At 36.9% G+C, this 24733-nt stretch overlaps 1 protein-coding gene across 5 annotated transcripts in view; it reads right to left on the bottom strand.

Moving 5' to 3' along the window:
• The window catches only part of LSAMP (limbic system associated membrane protein), a 646473-nt gene that overhangs the window by 295975 nt on the left and 325765 nt on the right, over positions 1-24733 (bottom strand). For all 5 annotated transcript variants that reach the window (XM_038582908.1, XM_038582905.1, XM_038582904.1 and 2 more), the window contains exon 2: positions 6928-7160. In XM_038582908.1, coding sequence (XP_038438836.1) covers positions 6928-7160 — 233 coding nt within the window. The remainder of the gene's footprint in view (positions 1-6927; positions 7161-24733) is intronic.

A 24733-nucleotide genomic window follows, 5' to 3' on the forward strand; every position in this document is an offset into this window, starting at 1 on the left:
TTAAATTAAAAAGGAATCTACAGGGATCCCTGGGTGGCACAGAGGTTTAGCGCCTGCCTTTGGCCCAGGGCGCGATCCTGGAGACCGGGGATCGAATCCCACATGGGGCTCCCGGTGCATGGAGCCTGCTTCTCCCTCTGCCTATGTCTGTGCCTCTCTCTCTCTCTCTCTCTCTCTCTCTCTGTGACTATCATAAATAAATAAAAATTAAAAAAAAAAGGAATCTACATGTTGGCAAATTGAATTTAAATAGAATATTTAATTTTTTTTAAGTAATAAAAAATAAAGACGAATCTACAGACATTACAATTGTAAGTCAAAATGAATATTCTAAAGTGAATGAGGTACAGGAAATCTGGCTTTTTAAGCATGTGGATTTGAGGGAGAATAAAGGCCAAATACAATCTTACAAGAAAGGAGTCCCACTTTTATATTTTTTTCCATAATTACATTGGTTTAGTTAAGGTAATTATTTAATAAATTTCCTTACATGTAATAAATTCTCAGTAAATCATGTATATGATTTGCATCACAGAAGTTGAGAAAAATGTCTGGGATTCTATTTAATATTATAGTGAAATTTAAATATTAATTTAGAAATACATTTCAAAAACCAAAAATGTTAAAAAAAAAAAACTCCAATGCTTTATGCAGAATAGGCTATTTTTACAACAATGGCAACCAAATTAGAATAGCTTAAAAAGAGAAAAAAGACTCAACATGGAAATGACCATTCTAGTACAGGTACTGGGGGAAGTATAATGAATAAAAATGTGAAAACATGATAAATGTAAGCAAGGGATGGTGAATAAGATGTTTATTTATAAAGATTTTATTTATTTATTTGAGAGAAAGAGAGAGAGAGTGAGCAAGGGGAGAAGCAGAGGAGGGAAAAGGAGAGGGAAAGAATCTCAAGCAGACTTTGCACTCAGTGTGGAACCTGACTTGGGGCTTGATCTCACGACCCGGAGATCATGAGCTGAGCTGAAACCCAGAGTCTGATGCTTAATGACTGAACCACCCAGGTGCCCCTGAATGAGATATTTAAAAACAAGATTCACATTTTAAAAATCCTATCATGTTAGGGTGTCATTTGCATTCACATACATGTGGAGATTCCTAATGCTATAGTCAAAAGAAAAAAAGAAGTCATTTGGGGGGCCACTATTCCTAGCACTCAAGAATATCTGTTTTTAACAAGGACACAGGTTTATTTATTTATTTATTTATATTTTTTCTATTATAAGGCTCTAGTACCTGCTCCACAGAGCTTTATATACAATTTGATGCTGCGTCATACAGCAAAATGAGCAGCCAACAGCAGCAAATTCTTCTCACTAGTTGTTTAGGTCCCTAGAACAGTAGTTCTCGGTTTTCCACATGGATCTGAATCACATGCAGAACACAGTGTATTTGCAAATTTTGGCTGTATTCCCAGGGATTCTGGTTCAATTGTTCTGGGAGTGGTTTTCAGGAATCTACATTTTGACAAGTATAATAAACCAAAATGTTGATTTTGTTGCAGGTTAGACAAGGATCACATAAAGAGAAGCATAGTCATAATTCAAATACCTCCATTTGTGTCATGATCAGGAAAAACAGGTCATAGGAAGATAACATTTAGAGAAAAAATGGACATTATTAATAGGAAAGATGTCAAAGTACTCTGTTTATTAAAGTTAAAGATAATGTTTTCTTAATCTTTTGTCACAGAATCTTTAAAGAAGGTGGTGTGGGAACCAAAATATCTGCTTTAGAAATGAGTCCTACCATTCATTAAGTATCTCAGATGCATGTTTATGTTTGAATAGCTTTGGGTTCCACAGATGCAACATTTAATACCATTAATCACAAGTCAACCGGAGATCATTACTGATTTGTACATTTGCTGATGCAAAACTGTCACTTGTGTACCTGATGAAGAAGGTGTGTAGAGATGCCATTTAGCTAAAGACTGAGTTTAGTGAACCATGTAGCATATTTATTTCACACAGGATATTTTATGTGTAATGACCCTCATGAACTGACAAAAACTTAGAAAATGTTGGAGATGTTAAATAGTCACTAATGTGATGGGAATACATACAAAAGGAAAGGAGGTTTCCAGGGAAAATGAAACATGAAAAACATAAGGGGGTACAAATACTTAAAAATTTATACAGGTGAGATTTTTGAAACCTAGAGCAGTTTTTATGTTTCATTTTTTTTTAAGATTTTATTTATTTATTCATAAGAGACAGAGAGAGAGAGAGAGAGAGAGAGAGAGGCAGAGACACAGCCAGAGGGAAAGCAGGCTCCATGCAGGGAGCCCGACGTGGGGCTCAATCCCGGGTCTCCAGGATCAGGCCCTAGGCTGAAGGCAGGCGCTAAACCACTGAGCCACCCAGAGATCCCCAGTTTTTATGTTTCAACCATTCCCCCTCCTCAGCTTTTTTTTTTAAATTTATTTATGATAGTCAACACACACACACACACAGAGAGAGAGAGAGAGAGAGAGAGAGAGAGAGGGGCAGAGACACAGGCAGAGGGAGAAGCAGGCTCCATGCACTGGTAGCCCGACGTGGGATTCGATCCCGGGTCTCCAGGATCGTGCCCTGGGCCAAAGGCAGGTGCCAAACCGCTGCGCCACCCAGGGATCCCCATCCTCAGCTTTGATACCTGAAAATGGACAGTTTTGGAAGAGAGATTTTTCTTTCCACAGAACTAGGCTAGGTAAGCAGTCTCAGAGGGCCTAAGATGTTACCATGAAATTTAAGGTATTTCTCAATCTATCTGTTCTCGGTCTCATGTCCAATGAGATTAGTTTTAGGAGTATTTGAAAGTGTAACACTCTGAAATTGAATGACATTACGCAAGAACACTTCTGCCTATAATCTTAAGGTATACAATTCTTCTGGAGCAGTGGTTCTCAAAGTATGGTCTTTGTATCAGTGGCATTATTATCACCTGTAATGTGTTGGAAATGCATATTCTCAGCCCCTGACCCCAGAACTGCTTAATCAGAAATTCTGGAAAGGTCCCTCCAATCTAAAATTTAACAAACTCTCTAAGTGTTGGTGAAGCATGTTGCATATCCCCCTTAAATATTCTTAATAAAGCTCTCTAAGAACTTTAAGAAGATGCTAGTCTAAGAAGCCCATTAGAATCCTAAAGAAGTAAAGCTGAAGACTGGATGCTAAGGAGGGTGACAACTGAGAAAATGGACAGGAAGGATCTAAAACAAAAGCTGAAAGAGTCCAACACAAGGGTTAATAGGCAATAAGTGGAAGCAGGTGTTAGACTCTGGGCAACAGCCCTACAGCCAAAGTAAGTCTTATGACAGAATCAGAAACAGTAGAAACAGCATGGTTGCTGTCATCGTCATCATATCACCATCATCATCACCACCATCATCATCACCAACATCATCATCATCACCATCCTTATCATCACCATTATTAGCATCTTATTGGGTGAAAACACATGATATCCAGACACTGGATTAAGGTCTTACATAGATCATCTAATTTAATCCTTACAATAAATTTGGGAAGATTTAAAATTTAAATTTTATCTCTATTTTATATATGGCAAACCTGAGCCTTAGAGAAATTAAGCAGTTTATCACCAAACTTATCTGAATAATAAGAAAGAAAACTGAGATTTGAAGCAGGCAGTGTGACTTCAAGGCCCACATTGTTAATTGCTATATTTTCATGTTATCTCATAGCATCTGGTAACTAAAGATGGCCTCACCATTAGGATAGGAAAAAAATATTTATTTAATGACTAAACTGGATTAACAGAAACCATGGAGGGTGCACAAGGCAGAATTTGAAAAATTCAAAGGACTCTCATTTCGAAGGAAGGTGCTATGGGGTTGGAGGGAAGAAGAATGGCAGCCATTCCCAGAAACAGGATCTTTGATGTGAAAACGTAGGGTTGAGGCATGGAGTGGGAATAGTATGAACAAAACAGGATGATGGGATGGAATCACTGATATAATCGCAAGGTTTAATATCCTAATGGGGAGTGGATCAGCCATCTGGTGCTAGATATAAAATGCCAACATCCATATAATTGTCAAAAAAAAAATCCCTGACTCAGGCTCAAGGAGGAGAGGATTCTTTCTCATCTCTTTTACAAGTATAAACTTTGTTGCTCTTTTTTTTCTTCCACAGCAATGTGATTAAAACAAAACAAAACAAAACACCACAGTAGTATCTTGAATCACACAGATATGGGTTTGAAATCCTGTGCTAAACCAACAGGCAGCCTTGGGCTGGCTCCTTATTGTGTCTGAACTTTAAGCTTTTGCATATTTATAATAAAGTAATTAATACCTACTTAATAATAATATTATTAGAAACAAATGGGAAAAACTGTAGGGGTTCAGAAAGAGTTGCCCCAGGATTTGTACCTTTGGCATGCAGATTATTTAGAGCTAAAAATAATCAAGGCCCAAAGACTCAGGAAGAAATGTTGACCTTCCCCCTAACTGCTTTAAAGAATTTAGGTAGGAAAAAAAAAAAAAAGGAATTTAGATAGAGTACCTGCTCCAGCAAGAGAGCTAGCACCATAAATAACTATATTCTAATATGAACTATGTGTGATAGATAAGGAGGAACCAAGCACTAATTGGTCAAAGTCCTCCCTATGTCCCATTGTTTCTGGATGGGCCAGCATTTACTCATTTTTTTTTCTTCTGTGAATTGCTTTCTTTTCCTTTGAAGGCCCAGATGAATAGCCCCTTATGTTAATTCAGGATGGTATATATATATATACCTCATTTTGCCTGTCCTTGGAATCTCAAGTCTATATGGATCCCCACACATATGAAATTCAATTTGATATTCTCCTATTAATCTATTTCATGTCAATTTAATTCATAGGCCAGTTAGAGGAACCTTAAAGGTTTCCCAATGGACTAAATAGTACCTGGCACTCGGTAGGCTCTTCTCCATTACTTAATATTAATTTATCAAATTTAACTTATGCAAACATGGTATGAAGGTACATGCAAGTATGGTCGAACTTATTTCTACCTCTAATCCCTTTAGGATTAGTACATTTAGTTCATACCTAAAATGTACATAGATAAATAACCAAAAAATTAAAAAAAAAAAAAGAGGAAGAGGCATCTGGTGCTAAGATCTGACTTAAATATAAATATGGCAGTTTTTAAAGTCATAACAATAAATGTCCCTTCCAGTAGAAAATTTGATTCCTGGTCTTGGCTCCAAACTACTCACTCGTTGAACTCTTAATGTAATCTTGAGCAAGTAACTTAAATTTAATGAACTTCTGTTTCCTCATCTAGAAACCAAGGACTATAATATACTCAAATTGCGTAATTTTATTTAGTATGGTACAATACAAATTTCCTAGTTGTGGTCTCTAGTGGCTTTCCGATGACATTAAAGGCTGTAAAGGTGTTAAAATTGTGTAGGAATCTCATAATATAATATGGACCTGGTCATTCGATAAAATCTTTCTAAGGGGCTTTAAGAAAACCAGTTAACTCCACTCCTTCTGCCATGGCATGGGATAGAACTTCTGTTTTGAGGAGGGTGTATGTGTGAGATAGAGACAGAGGGAGAGAGAGAGGAAAGAAAATATATGTCTTACTTGTGTTTTTGAGGGAGCTGGTAAATTAACCTATTTATATATTTACACATCTCTGGTTATGTTTACACATTTAAATGGACTGCCTCGGATCCAAGCCCTGCAGCATCGTGTTATGAAGCTCTAGGTTTATAAACTACAAGGAAAACATTCTATGCCTTGACTGTGAGAGGAACTTTGCAAGTCAGAAGACATGCCTTTTACAAGCAATAAAATGAAGCTGTCAGCCATTGCAAATGGACCAAGATAGAGGTCACATGACTAAACCACCTCTGGACCAGGCAGTCTCTGATGTATTTTACTCCAGTTTCAATCTATTAATCAGAGGAGTTGAGAGAGCAATAATTTAAACGCTGCAATAATCAATTCCATAACACATTAATAGAAGCTACAGTCAAACTTTCCCACACCACTGACTACATTGGAATCCTGACAGGAGCCCTAGGGCCATGCTTAATTTGCATTAAATTTACATAAAATTGTAAATCAAGAATACATGAACACAGCCCTAATATTTGTTAGTGCTTAGATCTTTCCTGATAGATGGATTGAAACTGCTGGTGGTTTGACTTTGCTTGCAATAAAATTTGCAGCTGATCAGCTTTGTTCTCTTTCTGCAATTATGGGGAAAGGGACCCATGAGAGCTATTGTTTGGGGGCATGCGTATGCCACTTAGGGTTTTCATCCTATAAAACCATGACTCAGGTGTGCCCTTGGAAACCCCAATCTAGGAGCAGATTGTCCCCAGTGACTTTGCAGATCCTTGACACTGGATTTGTTCACAAATAATTTACCATTAAATGGAGATATAATTTAAAAAGAAAGCTGGCCAGCTGAGATGATGTCAAGGCCTCTGGAAATTTTTATTTTTCTAAATAACATTTACTATCATAAAAACAGATAATTAGTAACACTCTTTATGCTGAAGATAAAAATCAAGCCTTCAGCAAAGCATCCAGTACCCAACAGCTGATAAAGTGCACCTCACATGGTTCTAAGCATTCTGTTTGTTCTTGTTACCCTGTTCCAACTTATTTCAATCGCTGTGGCCTTTGCTGTGTGCTTTTAAATTTGGGACTAGGAGAGAATATTCTTATCAAGGGTACTGGCTCACAATGGCAAGATTCCACCTTCTATATTCTCCTTGTTCCTCTTATTCTAAATCTATCCTTTCAGAGAAAAAAATAACACTTAAAATGCAATAAGGCATTTGAAAGTTGTTTTTTTTTTTCCACAAAGGATTTTGCAAATATTTTGTACATCATGTTTATTTTCTGCTTCTCACCTCTCCCTTAACATCCACTTATCCCATCTTTTCTTACCTTGCACGATCAAGTAAACTTGGGAGGTCTTGGGCTCATGCTGTGTCTGAACCGAGCAAGTATAGGAACCCTCATCATAGACATCCACCTTCTGGATTCGGAGGCTGTATTCCAGAGAATGGCGTTTCTCCAGCTCAACCCGAGGGTCCAGAGACCACTTGTCATGTCCAGCAAAAATGATGCCAGAACGGTTCAACCAGGCCACCTTCGAGTTCTTGTCTTCTACAACACACCTGGTAGAGCAGAATAACAACATTAGCACCTTAGCCATGCCTGCATCTGCATTCATTTTCCACATGATTGTCCTCAACAAGACCAATCAAGAACAATAATTATATGCAGGATGAATAATTGCCATGCCATTTCTTAGAGTCTTAGCTATTGCCACTATTTCTCCTAAGATCTAATTACCATCCAATGGATGGATGTCATTATATTGGACCCAATTTGGCAATAAACAATGAATATGAAAAATGCGGGCAAATAAAATTAAATAGATATTGACTTCCCACTGGATTATCTTCTTCTTGTCTAGGAAAAGGTCATTCACACAGAACTCCATCTGTTTCAGTAACTGAGAATTTGACAAGTGATAATGTGGCACATTTACTGAGTTTTGAATTGTCTTAATTCTTTCATAAGTACTTCCTAAAGTCCTGTGTGATGATAGATACAATTTATGCCCCATTGCTGTAGGAACTGGACAAGATTTCAGAATTTGCTTCAGATTCTTATAAGTTTAGAATGCCCTCTCCCAGGAGCAAGAAGTGTCTAAGTCAATCCAAAGGTAAGTAGATAAGTATGGTGTCAAGGAAATCAAACCTAATATCATCTTGCCTAAGTCTGCTTCCAGCTGCTAAGGGCAGCAGGTTGTGTGCTGGCAAAATGGCTTACAACCAGCATTTCTGGCGCATCAGAACAGATTCAATATTTAATGGGAGATGAAATAACCAATTTTGTAGTTCATTTTCCAAGAAAGATGAAGGGGAAATCTTTATTTGAATGGTGACTTATTTTAAAAAACCTAAAAGGGGGCAGCCCAGGTGGCTCAGCGGTTTAGCGCTGCCTTCAGCCCAGGGCATGATCCTGGAGACCCAGGATCGAGTCCCACATCCAGCTTCCTGCATGGAGCCTGCTTCTCCCTCTGCCTATGTGTCTGCCTCTCCCTCTTTCTCTCTCTGTCTCTCAAGAATAAATAAATAAATAAATATATTTTTAAAAGACCTAAAAGGATCTCTTTCTGAAACTTGTAAGAAAGAGGCAAAGAATGCAGATTAATGTAGAAGGAGCAAATACTTTGTAGCTAATGTTGTTTTCTCCTTCAATTCCTGTAAGAATCTGGAAATGGAAAAATTGAGCAAAAACAAACAAACAAACTTCTCTCTGCATCCCTTTGGCAAGATTTATGTCTGCCCCACAGGGAGATTGTCCCAGACCCTGTTCACAACTGTAGAGCCATCTGCTCAGCACTCTGGGGCATGAGGGATGGAGAGAAGAAGCCAGGAGCATGACAGCAGAACAATTAAAATACCATGTTCTGTGTTTTCCAAACTAAGTCAAATCCAGGTTTCCTTTTAGGTCAAAAGAGTCAGTCATAAAGATTCTGGATCTACACATAGACAGGAAATTGATGCATCATCTACAGGCTGTCTATAGGAGGCATACAGAGGCCACCTCATTCTGGAAAAAGAGAAAAGCTGAATTCTTTTAGAATACCTCACCTATGGTTCAAAAGACCTTCTATTATTTTTAAGTGAATTGAATATCTTATTTAACATGAGAATTTTATTTATTTACTTGAGTTCTATAATACGCAGGTCTCTCTTTTCTTCTCTACCTATTTATTTTCAAGAATATAAGTAGATGAAGTCAACATTTAATGTCTCTATTACCCAATATGTATCTCTCTTCCATAGAGATATTGTTGGGATTAGTTGTATGTGTTTGATAATTTAGAACTTCTCCATGAGAGAGTACAAAGCTAACTTCATGGATTCTTGCTGTTTCTTTCCAGACATGATTGGACTCTTCCTGTTTTATTATTATTTGGCATTGTTTCTCTGTCCTTCATGGTATTTGTGACACTTGTCAACTGAGAATCATTTGTGAATTAATAGGCTGTTTTCTGCTTTCTAGAACATAAATGAAACGACTGACGTAGATTTACCGTGTTTTTCTCTTCTATAGAGAAGAATGGCAATTTGCCTCTGTAAATGCATTTTAAATCTTGTATCATGTACCTCCTTGCACTTTTCTCATCCATGCAGCTCAACACAGCAGCAAACAGATATTGCTACATCATAGAGATTAATCTGAATAATGTCTAGCCCAAAATATGTTCCTAATATGTTCATTTTGGGAAAAAAATACCATGTAACATTTCACATAAATATGGCCTACAAATCAATTAAAGACAGATATATTTTGCCCTGTTCATTTAGGTACCTCCAAAAATTAATCTTATATATTAGGTACTTGGTAAATACCTGTTGTTAAATTGATAGTGTCACACACACAGAGTAGAAGACATATAGTTACCTATTTTCCACTCTCCCATCCTAAACCCTATAACATCAACAAATGAATCAGACAAATTTCCTTATCAGCACAAGGTACAGTTTCTAAATCAGGTGTTTAGGGTCCTTTCAACATTTTAGCAATTTTTGTCCATACACAAGTTAAAATTATCACACAGATCATTATTCCAAATTATTCTCTGAGAGTGTTCAGATTTATCTTACCTAAAGAAGTAATGGACTATTTCAGCAAAACTGCCAGACCCATAAAAATGTATTAACTGAAACAATACATTATGTGGAAATTTTGCTATGACAATCTATATAACATCTTATTCTTACATTGTGTTTCACTTATATTTATTTTTAAAGTTTATCTTTTACTTACAAATAGATGAAAGGCATAGAATACATACACATATACACTCACACTTTTTATTAACTTAGTATAGTTAGCCAGGAAGCCAAACAGAGCACAGTGCAGTATTTCTGTATGTTTTTTAATTTTTACTTTCAGTAACCTCTACACCCGACACGGAGCTTGAACTCACAACCCTGAGATCAAGAGTCACATGCCCCTCTGACTGAGCGAGCCAGGTGCCCCAATGATGTAGTATTTTTAAAAGGAAAACAATTCCTCTAGATATTTAAGGGTTCTTTATATGTAGCCAGTCGTTCCAAAGTAAATATATTGACTCTATAAACTAGAAAATCATCTTTCTACATGACTAAAACTTTTATACTGAAAAATGGCAAAAATATTACAATTTTAGAACTAATTTCGTTTTTAAAATTTTGATATCTTGATTTAAGGTGGCAACTATTTCAAACCATAAGAAATACACATAAAAAAAAGATGGTAAGAGTCAAAATAATCTCAATTTGTAGAACTTTTGGTGGTTCAATGAAAATAACCAGTTACAGAACACCTAGTTATTAAAAAATGAGGAAATGTCAATTTAATGCTGATCCTGTTTCCCAACATGCACTGACTGACCAGCAAGCATCATGAGCTTCCATCTATGAGTTAAGTTAGCTTAATTGTGCATTAGGTATTCCTGTAGAGTAAATGAGACTTCTCATGCCATGCCATCATAATATAATAATGAATTATCCCCTACCCAGAATGCTACTTCAATACCAGACAATCTAGTTCAGAACTGGATATCTAATGACTTTATCTTCAATATCAGATGTGGCTAAAGCTGGAGAAGTATGAAGAGATGTATTTTATTAATAAAATATTTTATTTTAATTTTTTATTTGAATTCAATTTAGTTAGTGTAGTATAATTAGTTTCACGGGTAGAATTTAGTGATTCATCAGTTGCCTATAATACTCAGTGCTCACTATATCAAGTACCCTCCTTTATGCCCATCACCCAATTACCCCAACCCCCCACCAACCTGCCCTCCAGCAAACCTCAGTTTGTTTCCTATAGTTAAGAGTCTCATGGTTTGCCTCTTTCTCTGTTTTTATCTTATTTTCTTTCCCTTCCCCTACGTTCATCTGTTTTGTTTCTTAAATTCCACATATGAGTGAAATAATACGGTATTTGTCTTTCTCTGACTGACTTATTTCACTTAGCATAATACCCTCTAGTTCTATCCACATTGTTGCAAATGGCAAGATTTCATTTTTTGATGGCTGAGTAATATTCCATTATATATATATATATATATATATAATGTATATATATATACACACACACACAAATTATATACACACGCACACATTATATACACACTCACATACACACATCTTCTTCATCCATTCATCTGTCATTTGTCGATGGATATCTGGGCTCTTCCCATAGTTTTGCTATTGTGGATACTGCTGCTATAAACGTTGGGGTGCACGTGCTCCTTTGAATCCTATGTCTGTATCTGTTGAATAAATACCTAGTAGTACAATTGGTGGGTCATAGGGTAGTTTTATTTTTAACTTTCTGAGTAGGTCCCATACTGTTTTCCAGAGTGACTGCACCAGTTTGCATTTGCACCAACAGTGTAAGAGGGTTAGTCCTTTCTTCCCATCCTTGCCAACATCTGCTGTTTCCTGAGTTGTTAATTTTAGTCATTCTGACCAGTAAGAGGTGGTTAGTGAGATGTATTTTAAAAATCTGTAAGTGTTACGTATTGTTTAGATGTAACAGAATGTTTCCTCTAGGAGTTCATGATGTTGCAAACCATTCCTGGATTTAGAAAGGACTGCTCCTTAAAGAGAGTGGGTGTTGGTGTCAAGAAGAGAGGGAGAGAGAATCCCTCCTCTTCAGCTGGGATTTTTTGGCAGGTAGCTGAGAACATGAGGTTATAATACAGAGTACCAACTTCTCTAGGAAATCCTCAGTTATTAGTATTCCGTCCTTTTTCATGGATCTTTCTTATGACCTCGTTATACACCACACTGCATTAAAGTTATCTGCATTTATCTTTCCTTTGAGCTTATTAATGACAGTGACCCTCCTGAAACTTGCCTGTGGAGCCCTCACAGGTCCTAGCAGTATACCCACCATGCACACAGTAGGCACTCACTGAAACGTGGAATAAGTAAACTGAATTTAACACATTGACATTAGGTCAAAAATCAAATATTAGTTAATTATCTAAGAGGTGCAGAATAGATGGGTAACTATCTTAACATTTCTTAAGAAATAATTAAAAGTATTAGATACAAGGTGGAATTTTAAAAGAGAATTATTGAGTGTGGTAGTAGCATGAAAGTAAAGGAGAGAAAAATATGTGCTCAGTGCTTTCATTATAAAGAAACTTCATCCCTGAGAATTACATAATCTATGTCACATGTGAAAAAGTGAGAGAAACATAAAGCAATAGATAAATGTTTAGTGGGTTGCCCACTTTAGCCATGAACCCACAAATATCAGGTGGGTTACTTACCTTAACTGTGGGCCTATGATTTTTTTTTTTAAATCAGCTTTAAAAAAATTACAGGAAAGGCAAGCAAACAAATTTTTATCTTCCCTGTTCAGTATATCTGCAGCCATAAAACTGTCACAAAAAATCAATGCACCCATAAAAATCTCAAGCATTGGATCTCTGCAAACACTTTACACCAAGCATATTATGCACATTTATACAAACAGGTACATCGACAATTCTACTCATACTGCCTAAGTCTGCTTCTAAAATGATGAGTATAATTGGAGGCAGAACAGACATGCTAAATTTGGTCTGTAGCAATAAATTGCTTAATAGCATATTTGCTGACAGTACATCCAAGATATAAGTGATACAGATCTATCAGATATTAAACCTATTCAATTGCTACTAGACATATCTCTTCATATTTAACAAACATTACTTGCTGCTAAAAATGTTTCAATTTGGCATTAGAATTTATCCAAACTTGGGGATCCCTGGTTGGCTCGGCAGTTTAGCGCCTGCCTTCAGCCCAGGGCGTGATTCTGGAGACCCGGGATCGAGGCCCACATCGGGTCCCTGCATAGAGCCTGCTTCTCCCTCTGGCTGTGTCTCTGCTTCTCTCTCTCTCTCTCTCTCTCTCTCTCTGTATTCTCATGAACAAATAAATAAAATCTTTTAAAAAAATTTATCCAAACTTTCCTTTCTTTCTCAGGAATATAATCTGGTATTTATTCATTTATCACAAGTAAGTGCATTTTACTCAATCTCTCATCAATTATCTATCCTCATACTTCTCACATGTAAGGACCAGGGCAGTGGAATGCATAAGTAAGAGATTTGTTTTTAAAATTAAGAATGTGAGACCACTGGTTCTCAAGTGGGGGCAATTCGTACTTGCAGATGATATTTGGGAATATCTGGAGATATTTTTTTGGTTGTCACAACCTGAAGTGGGGAGGTTGCTACTGGCATCTAGTGGGTAGAGGCCAAGGATGCTGCTAAACATCCTACAACATAAAAGACAACCTCCATAATAAAGACCTCACAAACGTTGACAGGGCTGAGCTGAAAAACTCTGAGTCAGACTTTGGTCTCTTGCTTTAAATATCTGGAAGCATAGGGCAAACATCAACAATGGTGTTTTTTAATAAGCATATGCTTCTTAATTTGCAGACACTTAATCGCCTCCAGCGAAGTCCCTGAATTATAAGTCATGTTCATGATAGAATCACTACAATGAAGTCTAGTCATACTTTAGTTATGGTTAGTAGTAAATGAAACATTACTCCTTTGCTGTTTTATTTTAGCATCATAATTATACATCAATATAGTCTTGTACAGACAGTCCCCAGCTTACAATGATTCGACTGATAATTTCTCAACCTTACAAGACGGTGAAAGCAATTTTAGTAGAAATCGCATCGTGAATTTTGAGTATCGATCTTTCCTCAAGCTACTAATACATGGTAAGATACTCTTTTGTGATGCGGGGCAGCAGCAACGAACCACAGCTCCTAGTCAGCCTTGCCATCACGAGGGTGAATGACTGATATACCTACAACCATTCCTTTTTTTCACTTTCAGTGGTCAATAAATTACATGAGACATTCACTACTTTATTATAAAATAGGTTTTGTGTTAGATGATTTTGCCCAACTGTAGGCTACTGTAAGTGTTCTGAGCACATTGAAGGTAGGCTAGGCTAAGTTATGATGTTCAGTATGTTAGGCATTTTTTTTTTTTTTTATGTTAGGCATTTTTGATTTATGTTTCCAACTTAGGATGGGTTTATTGGGATGTAACCCAATAATCGTGAGTCAAGGAAGATCTGTGCACTACTGATGGTGAATAGGAAATCTATAAATTCACTGCTTCCTAATTTAATGCTGGAGAAATTATTTAATTATTTAAATTATTTAAGTTTTTTTCGGGACGCCTGGGTGGCTCAGCAGTTGAGTGTCTGCCTTTGGCTCAGGGAGTCATCCTGGAGTCCCAGGATCAAGTCCCACATCAGGCTTGCAGCATGTAGCCTGCTTCTCCCTCTGCCTGTGTCTCTGCCTCTCTCTCTCTCTCTCTCTCTTTCTCTTTGTATCTCTCATGAATCAGTAAATAAAATCTTTTAAAAAAAACTTTGGTCTTTTACTTTCTTTCTCTGTATAAGATGGGTCCATAACATCTAGAACAGATAAGAAAGAATCAACTCTTTTGGGGCAATTTGAGTTTTAGGGAAATTGTTAATCTTTATTCTTTGGAAAGCTTTTAAACTTTTATTATTTTTCACATTTGTGACTTTCCCTCTTTTGTAAGGTGTGTAATGAATGATTCAAGATGTGGATTGAAGGGAAGTTTTCAAGAATGTGTTTCCCCTTTATCTTGATGTTGTTTGCATTATAACTTTAACCCTACAAACAAAATCCTTATGAATCATCAAAACAATCATAGAATGTAGAGGGGAAAAAGACTCGGGATGCCTGGATGGCTCAGCGGTTGAGCACCTGCCTTCAGCCCAGAGCATGATCCTGGAGACCGGGGATCAAGTCCCACATCGGGCTCCCTGCATGGAGCCTGCTTCTCCCTCTGCCTGTGTCTCTCATGAATAAATAAAATCTTTAAAAAAAAAAAAAAAAAAAGGAAAGAGTCTCTGTCTGAGAGAGAAGGCTGTACATTCCCAGCATTAGTGTGTAAAATCAGGAAAAGCAGACGATGGGACTAAGCAGGCTCTCTTAAGTCAGAGGTCCTTAGTCTGATTTTATCATATTATTTTAAGTATGATGAATTCCAACAGAACTATGAAAACACATTAAAAGCAATAAATGCCCAATTAGTGAAAAACCAAATTTAAATATTTTTAAATTATTAATCATTTTGTGACATCTCTTGTTTTATTATCATGTTATAAGATTAAACTCAGAAAAAAAGAGAACTGTGAGGCCTCACTAGTGACCCTTAGGTGTTCCTGCTAGCCTTGTCTGCAGCAAGAAGCTTCAGCTCTCTAGCTGTCTTGCTCCCATTTTTACCACCTTCTAGACTTGATTTATGGCTTTGAACCCTGCCTACTCTCATGACCTCATTCTGTTGTTCTTATGCATGTATGCTCTCTTAATCTTGATCCTCTTGAACCTCTTAAACTGATCTTAGTTTGATGATAATTTATTTTTCTAGATTCCTACTGAATTTTAGTTCAATTAACACCAATACAGTATCTACATGCTATGATTATCGTCCCGCAGCCCAGCTGCTTTGTACACATTCATGTACAAGTGACTGCATGCACAAATGCATATAAGTATACATACAGAAGGAGTGACAGATGTTCCGGAGAGGGTGAAAATGGAGAGGTAGCAAACCACAGGAACCACAGGAACCAGATTCATGTGGATCTATTTAAATTGTCACAACAATTTAAGAATTTGTACACTTCTGATGGAATGTTAGGGTAAAATAAATACTATTTAGTTCATACAAGAAAACCAATTTTAGTTCTGGCCTTCAGAACACAGGTAGGTCACTTAGCCTCTCCATATCTTAGTTTTTCATAACTAAAATGAAGTTGATGATACTTTATCCAACCTCTTAGAATTACTTATAGGGTAGTTCCATAAATAAAATGAGATGATGTACACGGAAACACTGTATAAGATGTAAAACAACATGCTCATCTTCATACTCTCTCTTGGTTGAGTATGATAGATAAGAACATCGTTATATATAGGGGTGGCTATGAAGGAAAAACAGTGACTTTCCCAGGCCATTCAAAAAGTTTATCCCTTCACAGAATGTGATGACACCCACTAAATATCTATTATTACCTAGATTCTCTGATCAATCACGTATTTCTTTAAATATTCAATTTGCACTAGGTATTTGCATGTGCTATGCTGACAAAGCACTCTTCCTGTGATTGGCTTATTATCTACTCAGATGATTCATCACCTATAAGAGCAAAAAAGAAACTACAGTGGCAACTGGTAAAGCCAGGACAGTTTGTGTCATTTCTGAAGCAATGAAAAGTCTTCCCTAGAAATGCTTTTTATCTCTTACTATCAGTAGGGAGGACTTGTCCATGCATCCTTATATAAGCATGTATATGACACATGTATTGCTATATTTTCAGGCTCATTTTATTTTTCTTTTTTTTAATTTTTATTTATTTATGATAGTCACACAGAGAGAGAGAGAGAGAGGCAGAGACATAGGCTGAGGGAGAAGCAGGCTCCATGCACCGGGAGCCCGACGTGGGACTCGATCCCGGGTCTCCAGGATCGCGTCTTGGGCCAAAGGCAGGCGCCAAACCGCTGTGCCACCCAGGGATCCCCAGGCTCATTTTCTTACAGAAGAAGCATTAACATATATTCATGCAGGTGGTACAAGCGAGGAAAGGAAGTAGAGAAGGAGCAGAAATTATTCACCAAATTAGGTACTGAGTATGTCGCAAAACCTCTCAATTCTCGGAGGGTCTGTGTGTTCCTCTGCTTTTCACATCAATTGTGTCATCTCTGCATTCACATAGAAGAAATGAATGGAAAACGGGAAAAAAAGAAATTCTATAAAGAGATCAAAATTGAGGCTGAGGCCAGGAGAGAATGGAGTTCTACCCCAGTCACAGCTAAGATCAATCCCAGGAACGTTTATAAGTGGCTGGAAACAGCTCTCCTAGGTTCTTTCCAAGAGTCTTCGATCAGTTTAGAAAACAAATCATTATTTTCTTAGTCACAACATAACTTAAGATTCTCCATTTTCTTGTCAGAAGTGAAGTGGAAAAGTCATGGGTTCCATAGTTTAGTAGCTTTTGGCAAGTTACTTAGCAGAGAAAGGCAGCGCGGGGCATGTTTATGGGTTCAAGTTAGAAGCAGGAGCCAGTTTCCTGCTCTGCATTCTAGCACCATCACATGCTTGCTCTGTGCTCTCAGGATATTTGCTTAACTTCTCTATGCCTAAGTTTCTTCATCTATAAAATGAAGACTGTAATAGTTTCTACTTAATGGCCAGTTGTAATATTTAAATGGGTGAATTTTAAACCCATTCAGAGCAGTGTCTGGCCCTAAAAGGTTCATAATTACCAAAGAGCTTCAGTGTTTTCCTTTAGCAAAACATGGATAACGACTATCTTCTCATATGATTGCAATTGTTAAATGGGCTAAAGTATTTAGAATACCCAGTAAGCTGTGGAAAAGCCTAATAAAATCTTGTCCCTGTTGCTTTTTGTAATTTGAATCTTGGGCATTTCGTTCTGCATAAGTCCCATTGTTGGGCTAAACCCAGTAACCACCAGAAACTGTTTAATCCAATTCTTTACTTATTAAAAGGCATTTCCAAAAAAAAAAAAAAAAAAAAGGCATTTCCAGGGACAACTCCTTCTGCAGGCCTGGATTCTCTTGTATCTGATGCCCCTCTGGCCCCTCTAGTCAGAGCCCACACATGCATGGTTCTCTCTTCAGGGCAGCCCGAACAGAGGACAACTGGTCCATGCTGTACTTTGTGATCTACTAAAAATCTTCTTGGCAAAATTGGGGTTCCTCCTGGACCGGGTGAGTCACAGTCTATGCTTTATGGGCCCTCAGGCTACAAGAACAAGGTTTATCTTTTCTTCTTCTCAATATGTGAGTGGCAATTATCCTCTCACCAAAACAGCAAGTATCTATAGCTCCTTTCCTCTCCTATAAACTACAGGTTCTCCTCTTCCCTCAGCACTAGCTTGAATGAGAATGAGAAGCAATTTTAAATCTTGCTTTTGTTTTGATTCTTGCTATAAGTCTCTGTTCTCTGTGAAAAATCTCTCTCATTTAGAGGGGGGGAAAACAAGCTGCCTTTAGTTGTATCTTTGAAAGAATAAAATTAGTCTTAGAATCCTGGCTCAGATTTCTAGTTGAAATTTTTATTCACTATGCAATTAAAAACAATTCCACAACTATTTAAAGAAAATTTTGTTATCTTCTGAGTCATTACAAAGTAAATATCCAAAGTATGCTAAGTTCTAGAAAGAAAAAAAAAATGTGCTCTATACTATGTAGAGTTTACTCTTTATCTCATTCCAGCAGTAGGGAGAAATAAAAAGTGCTCACAATAAATTATAATGCACTTAGGATGAGCATTCTGTGGTATGAGACATGGCTGGAAAGTCAGGAGACTATTTTCCATAAGTCTCGCTTGAAAACCCAGCCCCTTACTTTATAATCTTATCATACACAGCATTATGTAAATGTTACCATTGGAGCAGAGCTACGTTATAATACGACTCCTCATTACATGCATTTAGATAAAATTTAGATCAAATTATGCCCTCTAAGACATGGCAATTAATAAATACAGAGTATATGATATAACAGAGTTAACATACAGTAAGCATGTAAGTAAATAAATGAGTAATGAGACCATAAGAGCTACCATTAGAAAAGGGCCCTGCTCTCTAGTTTGTCTTCCCTGGTAAAGGGAATGGAAATAAAGGCAGATAAATATAAAGAGTAAAAAGAAGTCTATTTTTTAAATGTACTTCGTGGATACAGATGTGAAATAGGGCACTCTGGTAGCTGCAAATTGAAGGAGCACATATTATCAAAGAGATCCATCTTAGCTGAAGGAAATGTAGTGGTCCCCTCCCCCTGCTGACATGAAGCCAATAGATCACTGATGAATGCTTATAAATCACAAGGACAGTTCTCACATGGAGAATTATAATCATAGGCATTTTTCTGACTTCCACGTTTGCTTTTCCATCACCCACATTCTACCCCATTTCACTTTGTTTCCTAGCCCCAAAAGTATTTTTTTCCTTCAGCACTTTCTTCTAAAGGACAATGATGCGAAGAGGTCTTCATCCTCATGTGATAGTCGGTTCCTGTGGTTCTTCTTTCTCTCCCCATCTTTTTTTCTCCCCCTTACCTAAATCCTTCCTTGGAGGCCTGCCTGTCTTCACCACATCAACAATCAGGATGTGAATGGGACTCGAGATTAAGTAATCAAAGAGAGCTTTAGAAATTAATGAGAGGGGGACATTTGAGTGGCTCAGTGGTTGAGCATCTGCCTTTGGCTCAGGACATGATCCAGGGTCCTGGGATTGAGTCCCTCATGGGGCTCCCTGTGGGGAGCCTGCTTTTCCCTCTGCCTATGTCTCTGCCTCTCTCTGTGTGTGTCTCTTTTGAATAAATAAATGAAATCTCTTTTTAAAAAAGAAGAAATTACTGAGAGAATGGGCATGAAGGCAAGACCTCATGAGTTTGAGATGAAAACGCAATTTATAAATAATTTCTAAAATTTCATACCAGCCTTAGTTAAATGTTGAATGAAAAGATAAGAAGAGAGAGAAAGAAAGAGCTAAATCGAAGTGGAGATTAATGAGGCATTGTTTTGAAATCATTGCTTTCTTTCTTCTGGGTTACTTATATCACCAGGGACTCTGTTGAATTCTCTAAATGTGCTCAGGAACCTGATCTGAGCAGCAGCAAGAATTACATTGACTAATAGTCAACATAATGTTGATATTGTGGCATTAATCATAATGTTGATAGTAGTAGTCAATATTATATTGACTAATTAATGTCTACTCTCGCCCCAGGACAAGGCACCTTCACCTGGTTCTATCAAGACCACTTCTAGAAGGATGTTCGTAATCCACTAATAGCCCAATCCAGTGGATTTATTTTAAGTATTTGTCCTACTTCATCTTTTTATAGCTTTCAACACAATTCACCACTCATTCTTCATTTTCTTGTCTCTCTTCCTAACTCCCACTATTTCTCAATTTCCATAATCGGCCCCTCTTTCTCCACTCACGTCTTGGCTTCATGGAATAGTCCTCATACATTTCATCAGATTTTTTGGCTTTAATTATACTCCAACATACTGAAATCTAAAACAGCATACTCAGCTGTTCCACATAAATATCTGAAGGCACCTCAAATTTAGCATTTTTTGAACCTAAACTTATTATCTTCCATCTTATTCTTGTCCTCTTCCTAAATTTCCAGTTTTGGTTAATATAACCATAATCCATCTATTAATGAAAACTAGTAGCTACAGAGCTGTCCTTGTTTCCTTCTCCCTCATGTCATTTATGTAATCAAATATATTTTTATATTTTTTTCCCCTAAGATTGACCTCTAATCTCCATCCATACTATTACTACCATTGTTCAGAACCTTCTCTTCTATTGTCGGCATCACTTCCAACTGGTGTCCTAGCCTTCTAACTGGTGTTCTGGGCTCCAATGTTGCATCCCTCACCCATAGTTCTACCATTCATCCTTCATGCAGAACACACAAGAAGCTGATCATGTAATCCTCTTGTTTAAATGTACTTGTTCTTTTTTAATTTTAACAGTTCAAATAGATTAGCAAAACATATGTCAGCTCAACCTACCGTTCCAGCTGATCTCTTGACATCACACTCCCTCTCTGCTATGAACCTTATTCTTTCATTCGGCAAGTTCCTATTTGCTACACAAGTCATCTCAGGTGTGCCTTCTCTTGTGATGCATTCTCTAATTCTGTAGTTGCTTTCCTGCTCCGGCTAGCATTCTTTTTCTGCCTCACATCACTATTTTAAGAGTGAAGAACAACCATGTCTTCTCAATCTTTGCATCTCTATTGTCTCAAAAATGCCTGACACAAAATTCCTTAATAATTTATTCAATGAATGAATGAATTACCTAAAATCTTTTTCCTTTCATTTCACATTCTTAGAGATTTCTGTTTCCTAATACAATCTTGAAGGGGAAAGAATCCTACTATTCCCAATGGTTTAGAAAGACAGCTGTGGCAGGACAGAGCCCTTTTGTCTATTCTAATCTAGGCATTTTATTTCCCTTCACTTGATGCTACCATTTCTTCTCTCTCTCTTCGCCTGGAAGAGATAATACTTTTGTTTTTAAATTACTTTATTAACTAATTTACACAAATATTAATTGATTGATTTATTTGAGAGAGAGAGAGAGAGACAACACACACAAGCAAGTGGAGGGGCAGAGGGAGAGAGAGAATCTCAAACAGGCTCTGCCTTGAGTGGGAAGCCTGATGCAAGGCTTGATATCATGACCCTGATATCGTGACTTGATCTGAAATCAAGAGTTGGATGCTCAACCGACTGAGCCACCCAGGTGCCCTGATACTATCTTTTTAATGATATATCTATGATGCACTATAATATATATGTCAAAAAAAATTTTTTAAAGAGAAATAGGGACACCTGGGTGGGTGGCTCAGCAGTTGAGCGCCTGCCTTTGGCCCAGGGTGTGATCCTGGAGTCCCTGGAACGAGTCCCATACCAGGCTCCCTACACGGAGCCTGCCCCTCTCTCTGCCTCTCTCTCTCTTTCTCTCTGTGTCTCTCATGAATACATAAATCTTAAAATAAATAAATAAATAAATAAATAAATAATAAAATGCGTGGTGCAAACTTAACTCAAAAAATTTCTAAAAATATGCTGTATAGTAAAAACATAAGATGTGTTCAAAATTACCTGGGCCCCTATTCTTGTCTGGTGGGCTTGAATACTGTCCTTGATATTATCCTACTGGTATTTCCTGCCCTAGAGGTTCATATTTAAGCATTGAAATTAACTTTTTTTTTAATCAGTATTCAGATGTCACACCGAGGACAAACCACCTCTAGCTACATAATGTAATGTCTTATAGTGTGTCTCTGACTAACTCGTACCCAATAATTTCACTGTTTATTTCTGTGAAATAGGTTAATTTGATCTCACAAAACTTCAAAAATTTTTCTTTCCCCACTATATTTTATTGTACAATTAGCACTTAGTAATTAGTAATTAGTAAATTCAGTATATTTCTTTACTCTTATTATTACAAGATATAATCTTTTCATTTTGGATGTCAGCCTCCAAATAAGTCATTAGAATCATGCAAAACTTCTCCAAAATACAGAATGAGAGCAGAATAATCATTACAAAATATTTTTAATGATTTATATTGCTCTTTTTTGTTCTCTAAGGGAAGATTTCCTAGAGTTCTTATTGTGTTACCCTGAATCACAGTATTTTCCCAAAGACTTCTATTAAAGGAACTATGATAGTCAAGATATGTCCTTATATTCAACCTTCAGGAATGGTAGTGTGGATAGCCTTATTCAGAAGTGGAATATTTAGTTTCTTTATTAATTATTAAGTGTTAATCACTATATTCTGTCTTGAGATTAGAATATGGAGATCTAATAGCTATGGTATAAATCATATATTTTTGTTCATGTCTTATGTGACTCTTCCTCTCATTCCATCTCCTTTCTGCCATACTCTTTACAACTGATGCCATGAATCAAAGAAAATGGCTTACTTAGATGTCTTTACCTTTTGCTCTTATGTACTATGAGTCCCTTAATCTTTATGAACATTCTTTTGTCTAGATAAGACTTACTACTATGTCAATGATGCTTCACATTAAAATTATACCTCTGTTAAACTAAAAATTAAGAAAGTCCCTAATTTCTCAAAGTATATCAGTGCAGAAATGATCAGAGTACATGAAAATCTGTGGGTATTCAATAAAAAACTCTCTAACAATGAAGAGGATTTCAAATATACAATTTCTTATGGATTACTCTGCCTCTGTATAACATCTAATCACAGAATACTGTGATTGAGGGTAACAAAATAGGAACTTCAGAAAATCTGCACTTAGAGGCCAGAATCAGAGCACAAAAGAGCAAAGATTGTACTGTTCATTAAGTAGATGCTTCCTTTAAGTGAGTCTAAGGCTGATTTTCTTTCCTAATCACTGAGTTCTACACAGGCCCTCTGTGGTCCCCATAGAACTCAGTGTGAGCACTGGCCAGTGAGTCCAATCTCATCAATTCAAAACCCTTTGGCAGTTTTCACTTACAGATTTCTCCTAATCATCTGCTCTTAGCAGCAACAAAATAGCAAGAGGAAAATAAAGCAAGATCAAAAGATACATATTCAATGCAAAACTGCTCAGCCTGTTAGCCCCAAGCAACAAATAAGTAGAGAACATTCTCCACAGTGTAGTAAAGTATGTTTCTGGGAGGCTAATGCTAGATGCAAATATACCAGAGGCAATGTTAAAAAAAATAAACAAGCCAACAACAAAAGCAAATCAAACCTGCATTTTTTTGTTCTTCCATATAGTTCATCCCAGTCTTTGTCCATCATGTAGGATATCAAGTTATTATTTTACAAGTAACATTAGAAGAGATTAACAATCTTATATCAGCTATTAACCTTTTCTTTTATATTATTTTTGCCTAAATTCTTTATTTTGTAAATAGCATAGGAGATCAGACACTGGAGTTGCACAAAATGAAGATATAGAAAATAATACGTTTGTTACAATATGATCCTTTGCAGACCACCCACAAAGGAACTAAGGCAAATTTCTCTAAAATCAGAACACACAATTAACTCTTTTATCCTATTTTAAAAGCCTAAACCTGTTCAAGTTGGTGATGCTGGAGTATGAGATCACACTAAAATCTTTCCCAAAGACCTCACAGTTACACCATTCCTTCTCAATATCAGATGAAAAGCTAGTAAGAATATGCTATAGGCCAGAATCATACTTGACTTAGCACACTTTTACTTGCCAACCTCCTGAAACGTACTACAGCTATAGTGGGAACTTAGAATTAGAGCTGTTCCTTGGATATCTCAGGTGCTTTCATTGCAGATTCCAATATTATAAACAGTGCAAGACATGGGCTTCAGCATCAATACACACAAACCATTACATACACAAGCCATCTACTCTCTAAAAGCCTTTTGAAAGTTTGGAGTATGGGATAATCAGCATATTGAAGGCATTTACAGGGCTCTCGGTTAGTAGATATTTTTCAGTATGCCTAATTTTTTTTCCCACAGCTGGTGATACACAGTACAGAATAAGGAAATAAGCACTGCCAGCCAATCCTTTGAGACTCTCTTCCAGCCACAGTAGAACTATAATGTGAGTGGGCTAACTGACCCAAAGACCTCCCAGCTTCTCATGCAAACTATGGACTGTCAGGCATATCTCTCAATGGAAAGAGTCTAGGAGCCAACTGTAGGACAGTTGAGTGTGGACTATGTGCAGTCAACCAGGCACCGCCATTGAGAAAAGGTTGCATAGGCAATTAAATGTCTTCCTTGGACCAATAAGAAGTTTATTCCCTTTCATTGGTGCCTAAGAGAAAGCAATTTCTGACATGTGTGGGTTCATGAATTTATATTGAGACAGAAGTTAATTCTTCATGTTCATCAATGGCATTAGAGTGTCCAAAGAGCTTATTCAGAATCACTTAGTAAACGTTGATTTCAAAATGTCCCCACTTTGAAGCTTGGACCTATTATTTTTAAATTTTTATTTATATTTATTTATTTATTTATTTATTTATTTATTTATTTATTTAAAGATTTTATTTATTTATTCATGAGCGACAGAGAGAGAGAGAGAGAGAGAGGCAG

The sequence above is a fragment of the Canis lupus genome, chromosome 33, assembly GCF_011100685.1.
Source record: "Canis lupus familiaris isolate Mischka breed German Shepherd chromosome 33, alternate assembly UU_Cfam_GSD_1.0, whole genome shotgun sequence".
In the NCBI taxonomy this organism is placed as follows: domain Eukaryota; kingdom Metazoa; phylum Chordata; class Mammalia; order Carnivora; family Canidae; genus Canis; species Canis lupus.